General features: G+C 36.7%; 4 protein-coding genes across 9 annotated transcripts; 3 read left to right on the forward strand and 1 right to left on the reverse strand.

Moving 5' to 3' along the window:
* Positions 1-772: 772 nt before the first annotated feature.
* LOC306852530 (major facilitator superfamily domain-containing protein 8) lies at positions 773-6850 on the forward strand. The gene is made up of 12 exons (XM_079389433.1): positions 773-1154; positions 1538-1611; positions 1963-2006; positions 2628-2868; positions 3373-3486; positions 3625-3769; positions 3924-3982; positions 4089-4197; positions 4275-4409; positions 4756-4859; positions 5578-5804; positions 5910-6850. The coding sequence occupies exons 1-12, from the start codon at positions 1099-1101 to the stop codon at positions 6126-6128; spliced, it is 1527 nt and encodes a 508-aa protein (XP_079245559.1). The 5' UTR covers positions 773-1098; the 3' UTR covers positions 6129-6850.
* On the reverse strand, positions 6799-16674 carry LOC306852529 (rRNA N(6)-adenosine-methyltransferase ZCCHC4-like). 6 transcript variants are annotated; one of them, XR_013782624.1, is made up of 14 exons: positions 16154-16674; positions 15940-16058; positions 14799-14881; positions 14346-14624; positions 14002-14082; positions 9376-9448; positions 9149-9296; positions 8601-8701; positions 8404-8525; positions 8102-8177; positions 7978-8029; positions 7751-7883; positions 7179-7337; positions 6799-7065 (listed from the first exon to the last, which is right to left on the reverse strand). XR_013782624.1 is itself a non-coding variant. In XM_079389432.1 (13 exons), exons 1-13 carry the CDS (start codon positions 16245-16247, stop codon positions 7241-7243), a joined length of 1458 nt encoding a protein of 485 aa, XP_079245558.1. In that variant the 5' UTR covers positions 16248-16674; the 3' UTR covers positions 6799-7240. The 6 variants fall into 6 exon arrangements, 4 of the variants coding, with proteins under 4 accessions (XP_079245558.1, XP_079245557.1, XP_079245556.1 ...); XR_013782625.1 differs by having other exon boundaries at positions 7166-7337; positions 16154-16367; XM_079389432.1 differs by having other exon boundaries at positions 6799-7337.
* On the forward strand, positions 9727-14039 carry LOC306852531 (putative E3 ubiquitin-protein ligase TRIML1). Its single transcript, XM_079389434.1, has 7 exons — positions 9727-9797; positions 10227-10395; positions 11030-11119; positions 11345-11575; positions 11664-11683; positions 11846-11988; positions 12726-14039. The coding sequence occupies exons 2-7, from the start codon at positions 10243-10245 to the stop codon at positions 13316-13318; spliced, it is 1230 nt and encodes a 409-aa protein (XP_079245560.1). The 5' UTR covers positions 9727-9797; positions 10227-10242; the 3' UTR covers positions 13319-14039.
* A 7134-nt stretch (positions 16675-23808) lies between the features above and the next one.
* On the forward strand, positions 23809-27917 carry LOC306852644 (borealin-2-like). The gene is made up of 10 exons (XM_079389644.1): positions 23809-24036; positions 24121-24252; positions 24328-24368; positions 24450-24501; positions 24575-24645; positions 26307-26356; positions 26942-27025; positions 27127-27193; positions 27266-27352; positions 27445-27917. Exons 1-10 carry the CDS (start codon positions 23919-23921, stop codon positions 27493-27495), a joined length of 753 nt encoding a protein of 250 aa, XP_079245770.1. The 5' UTR covers positions 23809-23918; the 3' UTR covers positions 27496-27917.
* Positions 27918-27946: the final 29 nt, after the last annotated feature.

Below are 27946 nucleotides of genomic sequence, written 5' to 3' on the forward strand. Positions count from 1 at the left end.
TATTTTGACGTGCAATTTCAGTTTTGTGTAATGTGATCATCTTGGATTATTGTGTAAAATTGCAAAAATATTCATTCATGCATGACGGCGATTTAAACCTAATTCACTTCAATAAAGATAACTACATGCTATTCTTGTCATGAGCATCAAGGTGTGGGGGCGCTGCGGTGCAAATTCATTCCACTCATGGTTAGTGCATGTTAACTCAAAGATTCGTAGGAAAAATATAAACATTGGATTCAACGTTGGCCGTAGATCTGTGCGCGCAGTCCTTGAAATCCATTCTGCAGTTAGCATCATAGCATCAAACAGCCACCATGGCAAAAAGAACACAAGGCAGTTTAATGGCACGACCGATTCACCTGCTGCAAGCCCTGTTAGCACACCTCCCTCCGGGATGACAACGCAAGAAGTAAGTCATTGTAGAGCCCTGCATTTCTGCCCGGGCCCGACGGGCCCCGACTTTTTTACGCCTCTAGGGCCGGGCTTCGGGCTATATATGTGCATATATTTAAATTATGTGCAATATTTAAATTTTCATCGTATTGTGTATATATGAATGTGTGTGTGTGTGTGTGTATATATAAATTTGTGTATATATATATATATATATATATATATATATATATATATATATATATATATATATACACACACACACACATGCACATGCATGCATACATACACATACATGCATATATACACAATACGATGAAAATTTAAAATATGAAAGAGAAAAGTAAAAAAAAAGTACATTTAGGACTTTTATTTTGAAATCTGGATGTCGTGGGTTTCTGGTTCTCACGTGTGAAACGTTCAGCTGATTCAAGTTTGCACTGAATCAACAACAATGGACTTCACACTGCGCGTGAAATAACGCCGAATTACTCTGAACACTATTGTGCCTGTAACAGTTATAATGGGAATATTATACAAAGACCTGAATGCGTTTTCGAGATATCTGTTGTGCAAATCTAGAAAGTTTTCAATCAAGTTATCTTGATTATAAAGAGCAAGTCAATGTAAAGAGCTGACCTTCAATTAACTGAGTCGTGTCGTCGTTTCATTTTCGGAAGCTGCTTAACGTAATCACTAATAATGTCACTTGTGGAGCCTGACGAAAACTCTCCGCTTCTCAGAGACGATGTTTCAAGGTAAGTGTTGATAATTGTATTTGCAATGACGCAGTCTGGCAGGGCCGATCTTGTTTTCTGTTCTGAAATGATTTCTGAATTGAAAATACTTAGTTCGAGCAATCTAACAATGTTGATCTGTGTGTTATGTCGCAAGGGCATTTCAGTCACTAATGCACAACATGAGTTCAAAATAGATTTAATTCATGCCAGTGTGAAAGTTTAGGTATGAAACAGTGAAGATATGAATGCTATATTTTTCATGAGATCCTGTCATAATGCATGCATAATGCATGAAATCACTGTAATTAAATGGGCTTAAGTGTATACCTATTAAGTGCAAACAATCAAGAGCTATGATTATATATCCATGAATGTTAATAAACTGTCTTTTCCTCTGTAAGTGGTGGGGATGCAGACAGAAGCCGCTGGAGGGCCATCAGGGTCATGTACTTCACCATGTTCCTTAGCAGTGTTGGTAAGAAACATGTTCTTACTCTATCACACCCATATTCCTGGTTTGACCGTGTTACTGATCAGATTACAGTGAACCCTGCTGTGCAGATGTATTGTGCTGTCCGGTACAGTGAACAAACATGCATCTGTTCATTTTAAATCTGAAAACTTGCTGTAACCTTTAATTGTGCACTGTGCAGTGCAATCCAACATTTTATGCATTTAAACCTGACAAAATATAGTAAAACAAGCTGGAATCTCTCTGTACAGCTGTTGCAATTACAGTAGATAAATTAACGTTAGTTGCATTGTTTGTATAGTACAAAGTACATGCGTATAATATGTATCATTGATTGCATTTTTTTTTTCTTAGGTTTTACGATTGTCATCACTTCCATATGGCCCTATCTGAAGAAAGTAAGTGTAATTGCATTTACACACACTAGATTACATAATACTTGGGCTATACATTTGTAAGTTGATGCATTTCCTGGGAATCAAACTCATGAAAGTTGAGATTCTATGCAGCTGAGATTTGAGTGAAGTGAATGTTCGTTAGTACGGCAGTTCTATAAATTCTGTGCAGAGTGTGATACCCTGAGTTAAGCTTGATGTACAAACTGGAAGTGAAATGGGGAAGTAGGTATATGTGCCTTTCATTTCTAAGAAAGTGTGCCAAAGATTCTTAAATGCATCTACTGAAACCTGCTGAATTTTTAGATTTATCGATTTTTCACATGAGTGTTAAATGTTGCCTAAAATCTGTAGAGGTTCCAATTCTATGAAGGTGGGGGGGTGTCCTTTATATAGACTATGCTGAAGTGTGTGCAGTTAGAGTTAGGATTATTTGGGGCACTACACATTTTTTTTTTTTTTTGTTATTGTTTATGTAAATTTATTAAAAAAATATAGTCCCCTGAGCACAATTTTTTTCGTGCTTGCTCAGTTGACTGAAAGCAGTTGCACATATTTTTCAGGTCTTGTTAGTCTGTGATGTCTTGTAAATCCATCAGTCATGCTCTATATTTCATTTTTTAGATTGATGAAAGTGCAGATGCCAGTTTCTTGGGGTGGGTGGTTGCTGCATATAGTTTGGGTCAGATGGTGGCCTCACCCATCTTTGGACTGTGGTCCAATCACAGGCCTCGACGAGAGCCTCTAATCTGCTCTACATTCATCAACTTCTCTGCTAACATTTACTACGCCTATGTCTACCTACCTCCCTCACACAAAAAAGTTCACATGCTTTTGGCTCGTATACTTGTGGGCATTGGAGCAGGTAAACACACATCTCACTCATAATTTTTTTTTTTTTAAGAGAAATTAATTCTTTCCTTCAGCAAGGATGCATTAAATTGATCCAAAGTGACAGTAAAGAGATTTTGTTACAAAAATCTATTTAAAAAAAAAATGCTTTAGTTTTGACCTTTATATTCATTAAAGAATCCTGAATTGTGGTTTCCACAAATAAATTGGCATATTAAAATGATTTCTGAAGGACCATGTGATGACATTTTAAAATATATTAAAATATAAAACGGTTATTTTACATTTTAATAGTATTTTAAAATTAATTTTTTTACTGTATATTGATCAGTAACTGCATCTTAAAGATATGTACTTTAAATAAGACAATACTACTATAATTAGCTATACAATATAATTTAAAATTCTAAAATGTTTATTTTACAAAAAACTTTAATTATTATTCTAACAGTTATCAAGCACAAGGTAAAGTATTTTATTTATATGAATTGTTAAGGTCCTTTATCCTGTCCTGTAGGTAATGTATCAGTTGTGAGGTCCTATGTGGCTGGTGCCACTTCCCTGAAGGAAAGAACCAGTGCAATGGCTAACATGAGCATCAGTCAAGCTCTCGGCTTCATACTTGGGCCAGGTGTGTGTGAAGGCAGTAAAAGCATGTTAGTTGCAGAATGCATTTGAAGTGAAAATCAGTAATTGTTCCCAACTTTGTGTCTTTAATTTATTAGGGCTCATTAACTTTTAAAAGATGCTGATTGCGTTAATTTCTCAGTTCTGCAGGCTGCTTTGTCATTCATTGGAGAGACTGGCATCAGTGTGAAAGTCATCCAGCTTCAGGTTAATATGTACACCGCTCCAGCACTGTTGGCAGCCTGCTTCGGGATCATTAACATTCTACTGGTTATATTAGTCTTGAGGTAATGATTTAACCTCAATATTGTATAGCATTTGGCAACAGTTATATGATATACATTTGAGTGTTTTATTTCAGGTTTGACTAAAAGCTTACATTTATTTGACTGCACTTGAATTAAGCAATGCATAGAATTGAAAATGTTTTAAATGATGTAGGGAGCACTATGTGGATGACCATGGAAAACCTATCCGTGCAATTAACTACACCTCAGAAGGTAAGATATTTATTTTATGGTTTAAATACTTCACTGCTGCATTACAGTGGTGTAATCTACACTGTAATCTACTTCATTTTACACAGTGTTTTGTCTTTGTCTTTAGAGCAAGTAGCTGTGGCTCCTGAGGTAAAAGGTGATACTGACCAGATTGCAGTGTTCACATCGAATGTCCTTTTCTTCGTCATTCTCTTCATTTTTGCTGTGTTTGAAACGTAAGTGGTGATACTTTAATCTAGACTAATTTTTAAAGGCTAATTAGTGCATATTCATATGTAAATGTTCCCTTCAGTATATCTACTCCTCTATCAATGGACATGTTTGCATGGACAAGAAGAGAAGCTGTTTTGTACAATGGTATCATATTGGCTGCCATTGGCTTTCTGTCCATCTTCGTCTTCCTGGTGGTAAAAGTGCTCTCAGTACGGTAAAAAATGTTTAAGATTTTAATTTTGGTTATTGGAATTTGTTTTTAGTTTTTTTTTTTTTTTTTACACTTGCTGTTTCTCTATTGTAATACCTCATGTTTTTTAAATGTTTTGAAGAACATTGTCATGTTCTTTTTACTTCAGTTTGACACATCTCAAGCTTATGGTGCCATAAAAACTCTTAAAAGTCGTCATCTTAGGAATTTTTGGTGTTGGTTGCTTTTTTTTCTGTTCTACCCAACGCATATAATGGATGTTAGCAGTTTTTGAATACATGACTTCCTCATTGCTCTTAAAGGCTGACTGATCAGATCTCAGATAAAATCAGTTCTCTTTTTTTTTCAGGGTGGGAGATCGGCCACTGATGCTTGGAGGCTTGATTATCATATTTGCAGGTTTCTTTATCTTGTTGCCATGGGGAAATCAATATCCTAAAATACAGTGGGCAGGTAAGGTATCCAGATAAGGTATTTTATTATTAAAATGGCAATATACACTACTGTTGAAAAAGGATATTAAATAAATAATTATTATTCTGCAAGGATGCATTAAATTGATCAAAAAGGATGGTAAAATTACACTTTATTTTAGTGTCCTTGTTGCATGTTATATTTACTTACTGCAGTTATAACAGTAAATTATGCATGATAACATGCAACTAACCTTAAACAAAACCCTATTCCTTAACCTAACCACATGGTAAGTAAGGTTTTTTAATTTTTATATATATATATATATTACTCCGTTTGTAGTAACACTGTAACTAGGGCACCTCAAAATAAAGTGTAACCAAGATTTCAATTAAATGCTTTTTATTTATCCCGGTTTCTGCAAAAATATCAAGCAGCATGAATGTTTTCAAAAATTGATGAGAACTGTTTCTTGAGCACCAAATCAGCATATTAAAAAGATCTTGTGACACTGAAGACTGGAGTAATGGCTACTGAAAATTCAGCTTTGCTATCTATCATAAAGATGAATTACTTTTTAAAATGTATTCAAATAGACAGTTATTTTAAAAGAGAAAACCATTACTGTATTTTTAATTAAATAAATGCATCCTTGGTGAGCATAATAAACTCTTCTAAAAACAAAAACCCACACTTGCGAATGTACAGTATATTACAGTTGAAGTGTATATTAAACAAATATTATCCCCATAAACAGACATTCAGAATAACACTATACCAGCACTACGAATGGTACCCACTCCACCCTCAAATACTTCTCTGGAGCCCACTGGATGCCCATCTGAACAGGCCTGGTGTTTGTTTACCCCTGTAATTCATCTCGCACAGTACATTACCTCTGACATCCTGATTGGAGTGGGTTATCCCACATGCAACGTGGTGTCCTATGTTTTATACTCAAAGATACTGGGCCCCAAACCACAGGTAAAACATTTCTCTTTTGAAATTTCAAATCTTAAATTAAAGTAACATGATGATTAGTTAAAATTAATGTTATTTATTCTCTTCCCTAATTGTGTGTGAACTCAGGGGGTTTACATGGGCTGGCTGACAGCATCAGGAAGTGCTGCGCGGACCCTCGGCCCGGTGTTTGTCTCTCACTTCTACACCATCCTTGGACCCCGATGGGCCTTCAGTGTCATATGTGGCATAGTACTAGCTGCGATCGTTCTCCTCTGTGTTATGTACAAACGACTTATTGCCTTCTCCATACGCCACAGAAGGATAGAAGAGGAATGTCATGACTGACAGGTGCCACCACCAACTACTAAAGGACAGTTCAGAGAAGTGGGCGTGACTTAAAGATGTTTAAATTAACATTAACAAAGTGGGCCTGACTTAAAGATGCTTAAAGTTTAAATTGTGGAGCTTTTCAAGCATAATCATGATTCTGAAGAGGATTAAGTGGTTGTGAATATTTTTATCTTCTATATGTTGAACTTATTTCCCTTGTTAACTAAACTGTGAATTTAACCACTATTGTAGCAGCATGATATGGATTGTCACCATATAAAATCAAACAGTGGCAGACTAAAAAAAGTCCCATGTGAACCGCAGTATTAATAATTGGCAGCTCAATGGTTTAAGAAGTATCGCAGATCATGAGGTGTAATGTATTATGATTGTTTCGGTTTCAATCTATCTTAAATTGAAAAACTGCACTGATGGGACAGGCTTGAAACGGATGTTGAAGTTTTTCTTTTTAATAACACTAAGCTTAAAACGTACACTAGGTGCTGAGCATCACTTGATTTTGGCTGCATCCATAATCACGGGTGATTATCACCTACAAGACTACTGTATTTTAAATTCAAGCCAAATGCTGTTTTGTTTAAGCACAAATTCTAAAGCACAAAATTTGAGAACTGGCAATACATTGTTCCTTTTAATGTTTTAAAAAAAAAAGTGAAGTATGACATGCTTTCCAGCTCTTTTATTCCCGTTTCTTTAAATACATTAAAATGATATTTAACAAGAAATCCGTGTCATTTTTGACAAAAAAAATTACACATGACATCCATTCCAGTAATACAGTAGTTGTTTTCAAAGGTTTTCTCCACAGATCGTCACTGTTTGAGCCACATAAGCTGGAACAAAGCTTCTTTGAAACGTTACTCCAAACCGTGGATGAGGTTTGTTCACACAATGTGTCAGTTGTACTGAGAAAGTTGTAGTGTAGGATGAGCTTGTGACAAAAACAAGATGCAAGAAGACAACTTTAGCTGTACATAGACAACATCCTTCTTGTATAAATGTAGGTTTAACACCAGTTAGCCGTTTCACACTTTGTGATCTCACTGTTTGTGATGATTCAATTTTCAACAGCCACAAACCCATCCTGTAATGCACTGTGAGCGAGATCATGTAACTGTTCTTCTCCTCTTGTTCTTAGTTGTGGATTTACCAGCAATGTGTTTTAACAGGTCTGGAGCACCACGGCCACCTGGCACAATCATTCTGTTGGCAAAACGTACAAGACAATTATAATATTAAATAGACTTGAAAAAACAGTTTGTATGAGTGCAGTGTTATTACAGTATTGTCGGTATAGCATCTTGACTGATTATTCTGAAAAATTTTTTTTTTTTTTTAAACACTTTTTTTTTTTTTAATTGGTTTAGAATTTATATATTTATATTAAGTTTTTAGTAATTGTATTTGTCATTTGTATTATTTTTTTAGGTCCTTAATGTCAATATAGTTTAAAATTATTTCAGTTTTAGTTATTTTAGTACATTAATTTAGACTAAATAAAGTAAGAAATTGGGAACTAATGGAAATGTAATTTTTTTTTAAATATTTTATTTCAATATTTCATTCAGGTAACATTTTTTTGTTTGTTAACTATAATAACCCTGGATTATACTCACAGTTTATTGTGTTTCTTAGGACAAGCTCTAAGTTTGTGTTTTTGGCTGCCACAGTTAAAACAACCAGTTTGGCTCTGACCACAAGGGTGATCAGGGAGAGCACAGTGACCACATGAGGAACAATGACGCCATGCTGGAGAGAGAATAAGAGCAGAATGAAAGTGGTAAGAATGAGAAATAAACACATTTGGAAACATTCATCAATGAATGAATCCAAACTTGCTTACAAGGCTTCACACACCGTCCACATTCATCACAGTGCCTCCATTCTCGCCCATCCTGTGAGATAAATAGGGAAATGTCAGTTAATCTACTCCTATTCCATTCGCTGACTTGGACATAAGCATTCACCTTAGATGGGCACTTGTTGCACTTTGGGCAGTGTTTGTTTCCTGCTGACACATACCTCCCACAAACACTGCAAAATCTGAGACAGATTGAAAAAAAAATAGTTAAATGTTAAACCTCCTTAAAGCAGTTTATAACAGCATTTATAGAGAATTATATATAAAAAAATTTAAAACTACAAAAATGACATTTTGATAGTGATTGCTTATTTGTAATGTTTGGTAGCTATTTTAAAAACAATGCATTTTTTAGACTTTTTTTTTTCAGGCATCTCTTCCAAATCAAAACAAACTTATTTTATGCACCTGTAACCTTCAGCCTCTGGTAGAATGATATCTTTGGGGCTCAGATTGGTGAAAAGTCGAACAGGTGACTGTTTACGGCCTGTCTTTCCGTGTTTGTATAGAGGGTGGTTATCATAATCAACCTGACAATGAAGTGTAAATACATGTAAATGTATTATATTTATTAACATACTTCTAACACAATATTCACACAATACCTGGTAATCCAGCATAGAGAAGGAGGGAAAACACTCCAGGATACGGGACTCAAAGAAGTACGGGAAGATCCAGATCATTGGTATCTGACCTGCATCGCTTACTAAAAATCAACAACAACTGATAAGAATGATAACAGATTATGAAGACTATTTGTTTTAAACACTTGCTCACCCTCATGCCATTCCAAACCTGTATGACTTTATTTCTTTCATGTAATATAAAAGGAGAAATTCTGTGAAATTGTCCTGGTCTCTCCTTTCAATGTAATTACAATAAATGGGGCAAACTGAGGGTTTCAAGTATGCAAATACCATAAAAGTAATTTGAAGCCATATAATAGCTTTGTGTGAGATCAACAAGCACAATTTTACTTTGGTCTTCCACTGAAGAAAAAAACCAAATCGAAGTTGAGCAGATAATGGAAGAATTTTGGTAAACTGTTGAAAACGGAGCATTCCTTAATGCATTTTGTTTTGAAAGTAAAACATGCACAAGTACAAAAAAATAAAAAAAGTGAAATCTTAGAAAAGCATGCCATTCCTCATACCTTTATTCTGATTTTTCCAGGCGATTGACATTTGAGAGAAACTGTTGGCTAGTGGCTTCACTAGGCCTCCGAATGGGGGGTCTGTTATCATGACTACCTTGGCTCCTCCCTCCTCACGCAGAAAGCCTTGAAAAAATGTGACCGCTTCCTGCAAAACAGCGTATCATGACTTATCAGAATGTACTACAGTTGACCACATTTGACGTCAAAGGTGGTTTGATTTTTACCTCGTCATCAAAAAAGTGATGGTTGAACATATTATAGCGACAGAACTCATCCTGCCCGTAAAACTGGCAGTACCTAAGAGGGTAGAAAAACAAAAAGGTTGATAATTGCAAAATGCATGCATTGCAAGTGTCAACATGCATTTCAGAACAGCAAAATAAAAACCACAATCTGCTGCCATTTCCAAACCCTGCAGCAGGTCAACAAGTCTGGAATTGAGTAGACATAATCCTGTCAGTTATAGAACATTGCAAAAGTGTGCACACAAACACACACACACACACACACACGTGCGCATATGCAGCAGGCTTTGGCTTGTTAAAAGGGGCTACACACATTTTTTTAACACATTCCACAGACGAACACAGAAGTGCGTGCAGGAGGACGACAACCAAACGCTTTTACTACTTTATCAGTCTCTTAGGTGAGTCATTTTATTGGATATTATTTCAGTATCAAACAACAAAATTAATTTACATTCTCATTACAATAAAAGAAGTATCAAACTTTTTAAAGCACTTCAAGAATAGTGTAACTTGATAATGTGCTAATGTTCATATATATAAGCTATATGTGCAGGCAGCTCAAAAGTATGATTAAAATGTTCAGTTCCTTGCTTTGGCATTCAGTATGTTCTAGTAAAGGCTTGCTGTGACATTTTATGCATTAGCAAGAAGTCAGAAGGAACTCGTTTGGATGTCCTCTGAGAAAACCAGCTAATTTAGAACATTTTGAACTTTTTCCATTCCATGCATTAGATTTTGCAGCTGTACATAATGACACAATTATGATCACCAAAAACTACTAAAGTCACGTTTATGATGTTTCTGTGCATCAACTCCCATTAGCTCAGAAGAGGCTTCGTAGAGATGGCAGAGGAAGACTTATGGCCTTTATCAGAGGAAATAAGTTCCTTCTGTCTGGTTACCGAGGCTCGTTCAGGGACACAAGTTACCCAGCCCTTCCCACGCTCTCCAAAACTGATCAGGAGAACTGGAGCCAACTCTCCAAAACCCTCAGAGGTAATGACAGATTTTCTAACCTGCCAGACAAATAAAACATAAGAATGTGGTCAAGCCAGAAATATACTATAGGAATATTGTTATAGTTGTTGTTAAGGTTGAACATGTGCTCAATGAAAAACAAGTTTAAGACTTTCATTAATGTTCAAAAATTTGGGTATGGTATGAAAAAAAAGTTTTTTAAACTTTTTTTTTAAGTCTTATGCTCACCGTGTATCACTGTATAAAAGTATCAGTGAAAACAATTATATTGTGAAATGTTATTTCTGTGATGCCAAAGCTAAAATTTCAGCAGCCATTACTTCAGTCTTCAGTGTCACATGCTCCTTTAGAAATCACTCTAATATGCTGATTTGGTGCTCAAGAAACATTTATTATTATTATCAGTGTTAATAAAAGCTGTGCTGCTTAATATGTTTGTGGGCAAATATACAAATATAAAAGTGTTAACATCTTTATGGTTCTTTTGGGGAAAAAAGTTCAATATAACAATTTATTTTTGATCAATTAAATGCACCCTTGGTAAATAAACATACTAAATTATTAATTTATAAACAAAAATCTTACTGACCCCAAGCTTTTAAGTGGTAGTGTGCAGTAATATATAAATGATTCAAAAATATTGTGTAAACAGCTGCCAGTCTGGTTGGATGACTTGAAGAAGGAGAGGAAAAGAACAGAGTCCCATATGGAATCTATTAAAAAGCGGCAAGCAAACCTGAATGTAAGTGAAACCCTGCTGGGAATTTGATTTGATGGTGAAAAGTGGTCTATATGATTGGTGGTTGCCATGGAGGGCTTGATCAGAAGCAGGACAAATGTTAATCTTTTGAATAAGAGTCTCTGATGAATCATTCAAAATCAGACCAGGAAAGTATACCGAATGTCTGCCTGACAGCTAACTATTATAATTGTTAAATAACTAATGAATCGTACATCTCTGCTGAAGACAAGTTCTGAGGCGATGAAGCAGCAGGTACAGGAGTGCTTTGACGAGCTACATTTAGCTCTGCAGGAGGATGAGAAGGTTGTTCTGGACATGATAGAGCAAGACCGCCGTGAGACCAGCAGTAAAATAAACAGAATTCTTCAAGACTGGAATCAACACCTCGGCCTCCTGCAGAAACACATCAGCACTATTCAGTCAGCTCAACAGAGCCCAGCAGAATCCATGAAGCAGGTAACCATCCAAGATGAAACATGCATTTCATGTTGTTGTAATAATCTTGACAAAATGTATGGAATAACATTCTCTTCTCTGCTTTCAGCCGTTTCCTGAGGATTTTACGTAAGGCCATATTTTTCAATTTCATGAATAGTGGACTTTGTGATTGTTCCTTAATACAAATACTTATAGATAACTTAATTATGTTTCAAAACAACATGCCTTTCCATGTTCTTTTCGATAGCAAACATGCTGTACGGTTAATTCCAATGTATTTTCAACTAGATTGACTAGCTGTCGTAAGAAACTGGACCCAGCAGAAGAGGCGATAAAAATGAATGAAGAAAGGATCCATAAGCTCATGAAGATTCTTAGGAACATCTCAAAAGATCTGAAAGCCCGGCTCCAACGAAAGAGCCTGCTGCTGGGTACAAAACACTATCAGCCTCTAAAACCCACAGATCAAGTTAATGCTAAATATATTCTATAAATAGATATTTTTACAATATATTATACCTGTATATATACTGTTCAAAAGTTTGGGGTCAGTAAGATTTTTTTTTTAAATAAAGAAATTAATACTTTATTCAGCAACGACACATTAAACTGACCAAAAGTGACAGTAGGGGCATTTATAATTTGACATGATTTCTATAAAAAAAAAAAAAAAAAAAAAAAAAAAAAAGAGAAATTCTGTTCTTTCAATTTATCAAAGAATGTTGAAATAAATAAAATAAATACATTTAATAAATATATTTAATATATATTATATTATAAATTGAAAGAACAGAATTTCTCAATTATTTAAAAAAGAAATCGTGTAAAATTATACATGTATGTCCCCCCTGAATTGTTAGAATAAAGTAATTAAGAAAATTTCCATCATGGAAATAAAATAAATTTTCAAATATATTTAAATTGTAATATTTCATAAGTTGTTTAAAAAAAATCATACAGATCTAAAACTGTTGAATGGTAGTGTATATCCATATAATATATTTAAAATATATATAATTTATGTGTCTGCATACATTTTTAGACTGTATTATATATTCCATATATCATACTGTATTGAAAGGATAAGCTAATGGACAACAAGAAATGTTCAGAATATGCTTTATGTAAATCAGATGTTTCTGAATATTCTTGCATTTCATCTTGACAGATTCCTTTAATGTGGTGATTGACAAACAGACCTGTCACAAACAGATCAAGGTGACCTCAGAAGGACGCAGCCTGTGCCTTTCCTCAGAGGACCACTGTGTTCTCAATGAGCCTCTAAGGTTTGACCAGTTATACTGTGCTTTGGGCTCTGTTGCTATTACATCAGGGCAGCACTACTGGGAGGTAGATGTGCACTGCTGTCCATCATGGGCTGTGGGCGTGGCTTATGGCAGCCTACAGAGGAGAGGACGGGACAAAGGTGCCAAACTTGGACGGAACAGGTTCTCGTGGAGTCTTGAGTTTCAGAACGGGCATCTCTTGGCCTGGCACAACGATCGACATGTGGCACTACCCGTCACAGCAGCTCGGGCAGCACCAAACAGAGTAGGAGTGTTTGTAAAGTATCAGAAGGGCCGTCTGGTGTTTTATGATGCTGAGACTATGAGAACGCTACAGGAGTTTTCAGCATTGCAAACGGCTATATTTGAAAGAGCACATCATCAGTTTACTGAGCCTCTCTACCCTGCCTTCCGCTTTTTTTCACCCAAAGACAAAGGCCATCATCATATGGAAATATGCGATCTCAGTCTTTAATTATCTCAGCAGAAATCTTTTGTAACATTGTTTTAGAACATTACTGACACTTTTGATCTATTTAGTAAATCTTTACTGAATAACAGTGTTAATTTCTTTAAAAAGACTCAACATTTTTGAACGGTAATGTATATTATAGTTCTTAGATACAGGACAATCCTTATCAGCTTTATTAACAGTTAGTAATAGTGCAAGCATATAATGTATAGGCCTATGTCTTGTACCAAAAAAAGCAATGGTTATCAAGGTAAACTGGAGGAACAGTCTACTCTTCTACCTTATGCAAAACAATGTAAAAATAGTAAAAGTAGTGTGTGGCCAAGTACGGTGACCCATACTCGGAATTTGTGCTCTGCATTTAACCCATCCAAGTGTACACACAGTAGTGAACATACAGCTGGAGCAGTGGGCAGCCAATGCTGCGGCGCCCCAGGGAGCAGTTGGGGGTTCGGTGCCTTGCTCAAGGGTCTCACCTCAGTCGTGGTATTGAGGGTGGTTACACGTTACATGGACTTACTATTATAATAACAATAAATGATGCATAATTACATTCAAGAAACCCTAAACCTAATCATATAGTAAGTACATGTAATTAATATTACCCAGTACTTAAATGTATAATTACACTGTAACAAGGACACCTTAAAATAAAGTGTAACCAAATTATGTTGTATTGTGTTTACCTGTAATCAATATCCAGCAATAAACTCTTCATTGTCGGACTCTTGCCCTCCATATTCCGTAACTTAATCACCTCGTGTAATCTGTGAATGTGTACGAGAGAATCTTCAATTATAAAAAATTGAAATGTGGAGATATGTAATCGATTGTACACTACCTTTATTTATTTATTTATTTATATAGCGCTTTTAACAATACAGATTGTGTCAAAGCAACTTTCCAATATCAAAATAGGAAAACATTACATTCAATATTTTGTCAATTTTACTGACGGAAAAACAATTGCACACACTTTTAAGATTTTTAAAATATAGAAATTTGCATAGCAGTAACTGCTTATACTTACCGCGGTGTCCCAACACAGAGAATATTCTGGAAGCCTAACCCCAAGAGCATATCCAGGAGGAAATGACAGCTCCGATCCGCAAACAGATATTGTGCATTACACTTCTTGTTGTCTAGAGGACACAGAAGTAGACTGGGCCTTTTCAATCGCTGCACTGTGATGTCCTCAGAAAGTGCCTTGTGTTTCGCATGATTCGCCCATTCCCCAGGAAGAATCAGCAGCTGACAGTCCACACAGAACCTTCTCTGCTCCAGCGGGAGAGAAACAAACTCTCTAAATCTGTAAAAGAAACAAACGTACACATGAAAGATTTTGGTGAGTTGTAGTATCTCTGGTACTATTGGTTAGTTTCAATCGGTTTTCGTTTCAGTTTTCAGTCATTTCCTCTTTCCATAAACAGGCAAGCCAGTATCTTATTTGATGAGTGTAGTTTTTAAAATAAAATTTATTTACCTAGAGCAGTATTCCTGATGACTGAAAAGAGGCATCTTGGAGCGGTTCTGTTCTTCTCTAGCAAGCATCCTTGCCTCAGATATCTGAAGCATAAATGAAATGCATCAAGTGAATGAAAAACTAGAATTCATTTTTGTTGTATTATGGCTTACATGCTTGTGTTCAGCTGTAATTTTTTAGCTCATTAACCCTATAAAGCTTACTGTATCATATTTGGCACATATGTTTCTAAACATTGCTGAAAAACCTAATTGACACAATCTACTGCGCGTCTTCTGTTGCCTGATTGATATTTCCATTTTTCTATTCCAAAAAAATAGACTTGTATACTTTCATAACTTTTACATTTGTTTAAGGGTCAAAGATATTTTAATGTCTGCATCATAGGAATTTTACAAAAGTGATTTTATATACACAGAAGGCACATTAAATGCAAGTAAAGTGTTTAGTTTTAAGGTTTCAATTACATTTTGGGAGAATAAAGTGTCAAAATGTATGTGAAATAATTGTCATACAGTGTAAAACTTATTTTTATGTAAAAATCGAAACCACATACCTATTCTGACCTGTACGTATTAACATATATAAAAGAATAAGTGAGCTTATTACATTTTATTGCATTCTAAATGAGTAAAACATTCTTGCTGACATAAATGGGATTTAGTGGTATAGTTTAAAAAATGTCAAATTAAAAGTAAGCAGAATTTGGGGTAAAACTAATTAGTCTTTTAATGTCATAACCTGATTCTTGTGGTAAATATGCCTGACAAGATTGTTACACTGAATGACACATTAGTGGCTGTTTCCTGTAAATCATGGTAAAAATGTAGCCTATGCCATTTATTTTTTTGCGCAGAAAAAAAACTATTTAATTAAACAGGACACTTTAATGTATTGAAAAACAACAATTCAGAGCTGTATTACACTTACTGTTTTGATGCTTGAAACCCCTTTTTCGTCTTTGACCCATAACTATTATTTCATGTCAGGCTTTACAGGATTTAATATATTCGTCAAATTTTATTCAAAATTAAGTTTGCATGTACAGTTGTTAGTATTTCATGAAAAAAAAACCTTTGAAAAGTAAACCGGTTCAATTAAAACTGGCACAATAACAAACACTATGTTAGTCCTAGTTAACCTTTTCGTCTGCCCACTGAAAAAAGTTGCAGTCTTTTCTGTCCCGACAAGCAGAACACGCGTAAAATCGCCTTCCTTTCTCCTCTCCATTGCCAGTTTTCTCGAACAACAGCGCTGGTCCTGTGAAAAGCACGCATCGATGATTACATATGGCATTAATTACATTTTAGGATAAGAAAACTGACACACCAGTGAAAGTACAATTGATCTCATACCATGCGGACACCGTGGTGCAGTTTTGTCCCTTTCATTCTGAATAATCACTTCTATTCCGCCACTATCCACGGCGTCATCCAGTATTTTACCCATATTTGCCAGAAACCTTACATATGAGAATCAAAACAACACTCGCATGCTTGACAGGAGGCTGCCTTATTAGACATCTAAATGTGTCGCACACATATGACGTCGCGTGTTTTCTTCTTCTTCTTTGAGGTTTAACGGCGGCTTGCATCCATGAGCGTTGCATTACCGCCATCTTCTGGGTTATTTTCTTGCGATGTTACTCCACCTTATTTCCTCCAGCTTGTTTTCCGCGATATTCTCTTCATCAAACCTGCTCTAATTAAAAAATTACAAATATTTTTCTTGCCTTGCTTAATTACACCATTTTGCAGAATATCTTTTATACCTGCCCCTGTCAACCCATCTCTTATTAAGTCATCCATCATAATTCTCCTCTGTTCTTCATACCTTCTGCAACTTATAAGTACATGTTCTATGGTTTCTAATGACTGACACAGCAGCGGCTCGCCCATAGAGGGCGCTGGGGCGCCGCCCTCCCTGACAGTTTTTTATTTTTATTTATTTTTTTATTTAATAATAAGAAGTTTTTAATAATCTCTCATTTTGAAAAATGATCCGTGTTAATGACATGCTATTAATGGTTTTACTTTAGAATGTGTTTAGAACTCTCCAGAATGATATTTGCATTCACTTCATGTTGGTGTAGTAGTAGCCAATAGGCTGTCTTCCCTGGGCTCCAGTTCGCTCAGCCCTACAGTGCTGGAATTTAAGCCAATGGTTCCCCTGTTGCTACGCAAAAAAGTTTATATTTTGCCAATCATCGTCGTCGAATTTTATGGTTTGGGGGCTCTGAAAATATCGCCCCTAGTACCAAGATTAGAGCAGTGCACCTGCTGCGCGGGACATTTACCTCAGAGGAGTGCGAGTGCAGTATGGCAGCGCCGGCGAGTAGCATTAATGTAAATTAAAAAAAGAAAGAATTCTTAATTCAGATTTTACTTGTTTAATTGTAAATTTTACTGATTTTAAATGGTTAACTTTTAAGGAATTAATTAGATTAATTATTACTCAATTCTAATTTGTTAAATGTATTTAATAATATTGCTTGTAATCTGTTGCCACAATTTTGAGTGAATATAGCGTATTCATTTTTATGCTGTCATTCTCTTACTCTCTCAGTCTCTCTCTCTCTCACTCACAGTCACACACCACGTTTCACACACATTTGCCATTAAAATAGTGATCTCAATATAGGAATGTAACTGTATGTTTGCTTTGCTTTTTTTGTTTTGAAGTTCTGAGCTGGATTACTGTGTTTCATACTAGTTAAAATGTTAAAATAATTTTTCTTCTCATACTTGGTGTTCTTCAAGAATGTTGTCCCACGCTTTCTTTGAGTGCCTTCTCTCTTTCTCTAGTATCAACACAGACTGTTATCCATTATCCAATTTGTCTACAGTGAACTTTAAAGATATGTAGTCTACAGTTGGGGATTGATTAAAGAACTAGATTGTTGTATTTCCTATAATAATTTATCGTTATGCGTTTGCACTTTTTCTATCTGGACACGGAGCATAATAAACATGCAACTTGTTCATTATCATTACCTGTGAAACTGTTAATTTCTACATGGCAGTTCAAATAATATTGTCTTTTTAGACCATTGGTATTGACTGGTTTGAGTTATTTTATTGGTATAAGCAAGGGACATGGGTGGCCTAAAATGCACTAGAATGCAGGAAATCACATCTATGAAATAAATTTTTTTTCGCACAAACAGCCCCACCTAAAATATTTTTCACCAGCCGCCACTGACAGTACTCGCACAAACCAGTAGGGTGCTTCCCTATAAAGTGTAATGTACTATTTAAATTACTATGTCCTATTCTTAATCGTGTCATCACTATTTCTTCTCTCCTAGTCCCTCCCCAGTTCCTCGATGTACCAACTTTATTTTGAATAGCATGCAAATGTCTTCCTTTAGCTTCCCTGTCCCACTTACGCTGCCATTCTCGAACTGCTTCTTTCCAGACAATACTCTTCCCTTCAGATTTTGATATTTTTATATTTGCTATAAATATTCTCTTTTTTAATTGCTTGTTTAGCTAAATTATGCACTCTCTCATTGCCCAAACATGCCTACATGAGCTGGGGTCCAAATCAATTGGATCTCATTACCTTTTTCCTTTACTCTTGCATATATTGCTAATATTTCATATAACACATCCTGCCAGCTATTGGACATACCTGTCCTGAGACTGTATAGTGCTGATAATGAATCACTACCAAATAAAACCTTACTTATTTGCCCTCCTTCCTAATCCATTCTAATGCCATCATGACTGCATATAACTCAACTGTATACACATTTAGATCATCCGTGGTTCTTTTGCTTTCCTCACCTCCTTGATTAACTATAAAAATAGCTGATCCAGTCCTTCCTGATTCAGGATCTTTTGACCCATCGGTGTAAATCGGAATATAATCTCTGTATTTATTATCCACATATCTGTAGAAGGTCTACACTATTGTTTATTGTTTTAATTCTATGTAATTCAAAATCAGCTTCCATTGTTTCAATCTTCCATATTGGAAAGTTGGGCCATACAACAGTAGGGCAGAACTCTTTTTCGCTCACCCCCAACTCTCTAGCTGCCTCATCTCCTATCCACCCAAAGCTAAACTTTTGCGCCCTTTCCTTTTCCCAGTTCGCTTGCAGCACTTTCTTCGCAGGGTGACCCTCACGATGTCCCTTAAGATTAATCCAATAATTTACCAGCAATTGTTTACGTCGAATGTCCAGTGGCATTTCTCCTGCTTCCACTTGTAGTGCACACACTGGTGATGTTTTTACTGCTCCTAAGCATAGTCTCAATGCTTTAGCCTGTATTACATCAAGTCTCGCAAGTACAGATTTGGCTGCTGAACCATACACCACACTTCCATAATCTATCCTTGATCTTATTAAGCTTACATATATATATTTCAGTGACTGATAGTCCGCTCCCCATTCTAACCCTGACAGACATCTCATTGTATTTATTACTTTTTTACATTTATCCTCCACACGCTTTATATGTTCTACCCATGTCAACCTTGAATAAAAATGTACTCCTAGAAAGCAAAATTTATCAACTCTCTCCAAATAACTTCCATATAGTTTTAAATTAAAACCTTCATTGATCTTCCTCCTTGTAAAAAACATTACTTTAGTTTTTTCAACAGAAAATTTAAAGCCCCATTTTATTCCCCATTTCTCAACCTGTTGTATACCCTCTTGTACTTTCTTAACTATATGATCAACATTCCTTCCCCTTTTCCATATTGCTCCATCATCCGCAAATAGTGATCTCCCCATGTACCCGCTGATGCATTTATATACATGTCATTTATCATTACTGAGAATAATGTGGGACTTATTACACTCCCCTGGGGCGTTCCATTCTCTGCTACATGCTTGCTTGAAAAATCTGTCCCTATTTTGACCTGAATTGTTCTTCCTATCAATAATTCCTTAATCCAGTTAAAAATTCTTCCTCTAACTCCCATTTTATACAACTTAATCATCAACCCCTCTCTCCACAGCATATCATATGCTTTTTCAACATCAAAGAATACTGCTACTATCGTCTCTTTATTTATTTGAGCTTTTCTTATTTCATCCTCTAAACATACCACTGCATCCATTGTACCCCTTCCCCTCCTAAATCCACTTTGGCATTCAGTCACCATACCTTGCTTTTCCATAATATACATTAATCTCTCATTTACCATTCTTTCCATTAGCTTAGAGATGAGAAGTCAGGGCAATGAGTCTATAATTTGTAGGCTTAGTTGAATCTTTCCCAGGTTTTCTTATTGGAACAATAACTGCTTCCTTCCAGCTGTTTGGTACTTTCCCTTCTTCCCACACTTTATTGTATAACATCAATAACTTCTTCTTCCCCTCCTTACTTAACTGCTTCAACATGCTATAACATACTTCATCTTTCCCTGGTGCATTCTTCCCAGTTTTTGCCAATGCTCTACTTAATTCTCCCATACTAAATGGTACATTTTGTTCACCTTCAACATTTCCCATCACCCTCAGAGCCTCCAAATTTTCAGCTCTAGTTTTCTCCCTTCCCTTCTTCAGATAAATTATTTGAGCTATGTATCTTAACAAACGTATTTACCAACATTTCAGCCTTTTCTTTATTTGTTACTGCAATCTCGTTTCCATTACACAATACCGGGTAACTCCAATCTCTCCTCTCCCCACCCATCTTTTTAATCATCATCCACACTTCCCCTAATAGCTCTTCTATCACTTGCCCATTAATATCCACTTTTTCACTTCCCCACAATGTATTATGCGCATTGAAGTCCCCACACCATACAATATTACTACTATCTTGTCCCTTTATTTCCTCCAGATGATTTAACTGTAACCTTCTACACAGATTATAATAATTTATAACTACAAATTTCTTCCCTACACCCCATACTTCCACTACTACATATTCATGTTCCTTCCCTATGCATAACTCCCTATGTGGAATCCCCTGCTTTACAAATGTAACGCAACCCCCTCCACCACCATTTACCCTATCTTGTCTAATTGCTACATACCCATATATAATAAAATCCAGATTAGGCTTAAACCAAGATTCCTGAACACATATTATGTCTGGTTTTTCTCTCCTACTCGCAATAAACTGTTTAAAATCTTGTCCATTTGCAATCAAGCTCCTCGCATTCCATTGAAGGAGTAACATTATTATAATGATTAACCCACCCATGTCGTCTCTTGACTCGACTGTACACTTAATTCATCCCTCACTTCTTCCCATTTGAGACCTGCCATGTTTAAATGATGTATTGTTGCTTTTACAATAATCTGAATTCTCTCCGTTTTAGATCTGATTTCAGCTGTAGCATTTATCACTCCCGCTATAAATGTCACCACTTTCGTCTTCTCCTCCCACTGCTCCTTTTGCTCCTGTTGGACTTCCCTTGTCCCCTTATTCATATATTCTCTCTTCTGACTCTCCTTTTCTCTTTCAGATCTTTTAACAGCTTCAGAGTAAGAAATGCTTTCCTTCACTCTAATCTGTTGCACTTTCACTTCTTTTTTCATCACTTCACACCCCCAAAATGCGACATTGTGATTCCCTCCACAACTGCAACACTTTGGCCTCACTTCTTCCCCACACATTCCATACTCATGATCCCCACTGCACCTGGCACACCTTCTTTTTCCTTTGCACACTTTAGCCACATGTCCAAATTCTTGACATTTATAGCATCTCATTGGGTTAGGCCTGTATTCCCTTATACTATATCTCATGAATCCATAATACATATCCTTTGGCACATCCTTTGATTCAAATTCCACCACAACAGTTTTTGTTTCTATTTTTTCAATTCCCCTTGTCATTCTTACAGCACTTTTAACTGCATTGCTTTGCACCCTCATGTTTTCACTAGTTCCTTCATTTTTACAGTAAGTGGAATTCCATATATCACCCCCTTACCACCACCTGCTCTTCTCTCTCCCACTCTTATTACTTTGTCTACTTTAATTTTTCCAATACATCTCATCTTCTTTGCCTTTTCAATCTGCCCTTCATTATTACATCCTATAAGTAGATTTCCATCTCCCAATATTCTTGCATATTTCACTTCTCCAACTTGCTCTCTTATTGTTTTTGTTAACTTAAGTGGATCCATTCTCTTAACTCCCCCCTCTCCTTCAAATCGTACCACTACATTAAACAGTCTTACTCTACTATCCTCTCCTTCATCATCTCTCCCTTCACTTTCCGATCCAGTTGAGCTAACTCCATTCTTCTTTCTCTTACGATTTGTCCCTTTCTTACCAGGATTCTCCCTCCTTACTTCTTCCCACTCACTTCCTCTCCTCCCATCGCTATCATTCCCCTCCTCTTGCTCACTATATTCCATACCATCCACACTCCTCCCCGCCATCCTGTTAAAGTTGATAGTGCTTAGCCGACAAAGAATCCGTGGGGCAACACCGCTACCGGACCTATACAGGCCGTCGGCCGATGCCCCCCACACCACTCCTCAATCGACTCACCACCAACTCTCACTTCGTATTCCAGTCAGTCTTATGTTCACAGGACTTCGTAATCCAAACCTTTCACGAGCGATTCTTTCGACTGTTCAGTAAAGTCCTGTTTCTCTTCCTCAAAGTGCGCGCCACTTCGTCCGTCCTTCCGGTCCTCTTCCTCCTCAAACCACGATCAAACCGGAAACCAGTGTAATCATCCTCAATGTCTGGGCACCCGTCGCGTGTTTTCGCCTAAGCGGTTGTGACCATAGACATACTATGGCTGTGTCCAAATTCAGGGTCTGCATCCTCCTTAGGATCCTTCCTACCCGGTTGAAGGAGGAGGGATCCTCCGACGTCCGCAAAACCCGGAAGTCGGTGTTTGTGAATTTGGACAGCCTACCCTTCTTTCAGTTCCCTCCCTTACCCGTTGCTCATATCCTGTCGCCTAGCAACCGTGACAGCGCCAAGCAAGAAGCGGGAAAATGGACAAACAAAGAGTTATTCTCCTCATTTTAATTCTTTTGGAAGAAATAAAGCAATTAAATAAATTAAATACTTTCTTTGCTCGTTGTCGGAGAGTTTTTTATATCAGACTACAAGACAATCACATCCAGGTAAGCCATTATAGCCTATTTTTATTTGTTTTTAAGTATTCTACTAATTTCTCCTACAAATTCATTGAGCCGAAGCATAAACTTTAGCTTGTTTTGTCAGAGAAACTCCTCTCCCACTCCGCTACCGCTCGCTTCGTCCGCCATTACGCTCTGCCGAAAAGAATTATGGGATAGGTAGGACGGGAAAGGATCCATCACACCCATCCTTCCAATTCGGGGAAAAGGAGGACGTATTTGTGGGCCGCATTTGAAGGATCCTACGAATTTGGACAGCCTTCGTCGCGGCGCTGTGACGTAACATCCTTCAAATGAGTACTCCGAAGGATGCAGACCCTGAATTTGGACACAGCCTATGGTTGTGACTTGAAGGGATACAGCTCCGACCGGAAATGAACAATGAAATAAATTTTCTACCTATTAGATCGTGTTTTATTAACGTCTACACCTACCACAACCCTAAACCTACCCCTTACAAGAATGAAAAAATAGTAATTATTGTACAGTGTGAGAAAAATTACGCTGTATTGATGTGCGCATGCCCAGTGGCGCTATACGTATCCCTTCTAGCCTTAACCCGCCTAAACTCTTTTTTTAACGCTTCTTTAGTCAGTTTAGTTTTTCTTTTACTATTTTATCCACTTCTTTGTTGTGAGTTGTATATGCCCGCAAGCATCTTAGATTGAGTATTTTCCAAAACAAACAAACAAATATTTTAACAACACATGTTCAGGTAGCTTAATGGTCACATGACATACAAGTAAACAAATAAAATATAGAAAAAAACATACAATGTATTTTATAATACTTATTTAGTGTTTTAATTTGTTGTATTATAAATTTATTTATTTATTTTAATTTTACGTTTTTATGTTGCAGTTCTCTTCCGTTTGGGAAACACCGAGGATCCAGGCCAGTAACCGGCGCTAGTGACCTTTTAAATTGTCAACTTGCCATTCGCTATTAAAACAGAAGAAGGTAATTGGTGAACACCTGTTCTGAGTTTTGAATTGTTTATAAAAAAAAATAAAAAAAGGGATCTGAAGAGCTTGTGTAATTATTAGCATGGCTCTACGAAGAACTAGAAAAGGCAGTCAGGATTCTGACGGTCAGATCGACTATGATCAGAAAATTAGGATTACGAAGAGAAAGGAGTTGTTCATACAGCAGTTTGAGAAGGAAGGTCAGTCGTGTATTACAGTCAGCACATGCTCTTTCCTGTTTCTGTATATATAAACGAATCCACTCTTTACTTGCACTGGAACAGCCCAGGACCGAATAAACGAAATGGAGGCTAATCTGAACAAATTACTGGCCACTGTGGACCGAGTCTTCAAAATAGAGCTGATGAAAATGCCGCAGTCGCTCCACACCACGCTGATAAAAGACCTAATGAACGGTAAGGCAATTACAGAGCCTGTTTGTCATGTCTCGATGGTTTTATTATTATTTATAATCCCTAATGTTTTTTCAGATGATGACACGTCTGTGGGGGAGGTCACTATGGCGCTCACGGTAAAATGATGATTTTGCTGCCCTCTGGTGTTCGCCACTTACATCAGTACTGGTGGTGGTTTTCTTTCTTTCTTCTTTTAGTGTGCGTCTCCAGAAATGCAGAAGCCCTTATCTCGAAAGCAAAGCAAAAAAGGTTTGTTCACTTAGTGTTTTTTCTTTTTAAATGTAACTTTAAATTATTTAAGGTTAGCTTTAACTTCTTTTAGGTTTGAGTGCCAGAGAAGGCCAACAAAGGTCATCAGGTCAAAACAAGACTGCTCCAGTTGAAGGCCCAAAGGTACTGACTCTCCATTTGTCATCTACAGTGCCTTCCAAAAGTATTGGAACGGTAAATACACAATTGCTCTGTTGGCTGTGGAGTCAAGACATATGATTAAAAGATGAATATGAGACAAAACTACAGAATGTCACATTTTATTATTGGGTGATTCAACACAGATGTTTTACCAGCTAAGAAGTTGAGCACTTTTAGAGTTTCATCCCTCTATCTGATGTGAGCATAAGTATTGGAACAGTTGCCTCACAGGTCTTTCTAAGTGATCAGCTGTGTCCTGCTGCATTAATTCTTCAGATATTAAAAGCAGGGAATGTGTCGTATCAGTTATATCCATTACTTCTGTATTCTGAATCTTGCATTCGATGATGACACACACAAACCAGGATGAAGATGAGGGAGCTGACTTTGAGAGAAAAGCAAGCAATTTGGATGCTAAAAGAAAAGAGGAAGTCAATTAGAGCTCTAGCAAAAACAAAGGGTATGGAGAAATCAAGAGTTTGGAAACCAGCAGCGACACCAGCAACCGACAACGACCTGATCGGCTGAGAAAACAACAGTAGTTGATGACAGACAAATCATAAAAGCTGTGAAAATGAACCCTAAAAGACGTGTCTGTAAAATCACCAACAACTTCCAGAAAGCTGGGGTGATGCTCTGACAATCTACTGTCCTCTGGAGACTTTGACACAGAATTACAGATGCTACACAGCAAGATGCAAACCTCTGACCAGCACCAAAAATAGAAAGGCAAGATTAGAGTTTGCAAAAACGCACAAAGGTGAGCCAGAAGAGTTTTGGAACTGTTTATGGACAAAGATGAACCTTTATCTAAGTGACGGGAAAGCAAAAATGTGGAGAAAAAAAGGGAACTGCAGTGATCCCAAGCATACAGCCTCATCTGTAAAGCATGGTGGAGGTGGTGTCATGGCATGGGCATGCATGGCTGTCTCTGGAACAGGCCCTCTCAACTTTACTGATGACTTAATGTATGATAACCGTAGCAGAATTAATTTGGAAGGGTACAATACCATCTTGCCTACCAATATTCAAGAAAATGCCACCAGATTCATTGGGAAGTGCTTCATATTGCATCAGGACAATGACCCAAAACACCCTGCCAAAGAATTTATAAGGGCAAAGATTGCCCAAGTTCAATCGGATTTAAATCTGGAGATTGACATGAATTTCACCAGCTGAAGAGGGGAGTAAAGGCAGCAACTCCCCAAAACAAGCAACAATTGGAATTGGCTGCATTAAAGGCTGGGAAAAGTATTTCAAAGGAAGAGACCAAGCATCTGGTGATGTCTATGGGTCACAGACTCACTGCTGTGATTGTGCGTAAGGGATCTGCAACTAAATAATAGCTTTTAATCTCTTATATCTGCCTTCTGTTCAACTGTCCCAATACTTATGCTCACATCAGATAGAGGGATGAAACTCTAAAAGTGCTGTTATTTTTATTTGGTAAAACATGTTGAAACGGCTAATAATAAAATGTGACATTCTGTAGTTTTGTCTCATATTCATCTTTTAATCATATTTGCAAGTGTCTTGACTCCACAGCCAACAGAGCAATTTTGTCTTTACTGTTCCAATACTTATGGAGGGCACTGTATGTGGGTGCCTAATTAAAATTTTACTTATGAGCCTTGTCATCACAGAAGCCCACTAAGAAGACCCTGCACAACAGCAAGAGCACTGGAAGTCTGAGGTAAATTTTTAAATTTGATTTAATCTGGCCGTTTTAGACTGCAGTTTGTTTTGAATTTATAACTTCATTGGAACGGTACAATCTACAAATCGATCACAATGAAGTAGTGCGTGTGTGTATCTACAAATGCAAAACTTAAAACTTTTTTCTGAAATTATGAATTGCACAGCGCTGTAATGTATTTATAAATGAGGCTGTACATTAATCTAGCGGTTACATGGTATTGCGCTTTTTTTTTTTTTTTTTTTTTTTTTTTTTTTTTTCAGTCCAGGTGGCACCAATATGCCTTTAATGCACTGGATTTTAAGTACCTTTTACTCCTTTTTCTTAAAAAAAAAAAAAAAAAAAAAAAGTGCTTGCTTTTATAGGTGAATATTTTGCAGTCCTACAAAATCCCCTCACAATACAAAATGTTAAAGAATAGAAATGAAAACAAAATAGTGTACATTTTCCATTAATTTGTCTTTTTCTTTTGTCTGTTCTGACTGAAGAGGATTGTAATTGGTTGCCTAAGTGATGGGCACCAGAGGGTTAAATTTCTTTTGTACATGTTAGGCTGTTTCCTAAAGTTCTGATCTCTGACAGGTCTGCATCCACTATAAGTGCAAAAAGAACCCAAGGGCGGATTGTAAAAAACCGTGATCAGGCATTCGGGTTGGGTAAATTCAGGTAATGTTTCCTCGCTTATGTGGTTTTACCAGTGAGTTTCTTGACTGTGTGGCTTTTCACTAAAAGGGCGCTTTTTTTTTATAAATCTAACTGATGAACAGACAAATGAGTCGCTCCGTTGGTGATGAAATGATGGCGACAGCCACAATAGTAACTTCCCATGGAGAAGTGAGTTATAATATTGTGTAATTTATTTTGCTCGGTATAACATTCAATAATGGTTATTTTCTGCCTTTGAAGACACTGTTCCTTTCTGAAGACAATAAAGATGACATCAATGTTGAGTTGTTGGATGATGCGGCTGTACATCAGATGCAAAAAATTAAAGTGAGCAAATTTAAAACCTGCATAATTTCATGTGGTTGCTTAAAGAGGCCCTGAAATGTAGCATAACCAGACATTTGTGACTCTTGTTGCAGGATCTTATGGACTATCTGTGTAAAAAAGTGGGGCCAAATAACACATGCTGATGTCTCTTAATCAACTGCAGCTGGTATTTTAATTTATATTTTTAAATATAAATAAACTATTGTAAAGAGATTTAAATAAAGTGATTAATTTAATTTGGTTTGTCATACAATTTGTACCCCCCCCCCCCCCCCCCCCCCCACACCTTTCCAAGTAAGATATCTTGAAGCTACTTCATTTAACACTGCTGATTGTTTGCTTTAACTGTTAGAGCCTAACAAATCAGACTTTGTCAGTTGTGGTATTAGTGGTTGTCAATCTCATGTAGTTTTCCATCAACTGAAGAGACTTCAGCTGTCACTTCAATACTAGATGGTGTTAATTTGCTTATGCACATTTTCCTATTGTGCAGTTGCTGAATATCAGGGTTGATACAGTGAACTAAAACCATTAATTTGTTACTTGAAGTAAAGCTTAATTGGGGAAAAAAACTTCTCAAAGTCTTTCACTTAA

Source organism: Barbus barbus, assembly GCF_936440315.1.
Source record: "Barbus barbus genome assembly, chromosome: 32".
Taxonomy (NCBI): Eukaryota; Metazoa; Chordata; class Actinopteri; order Cypriniformes; family Cyprinidae; genus Barbus; species Barbus barbus.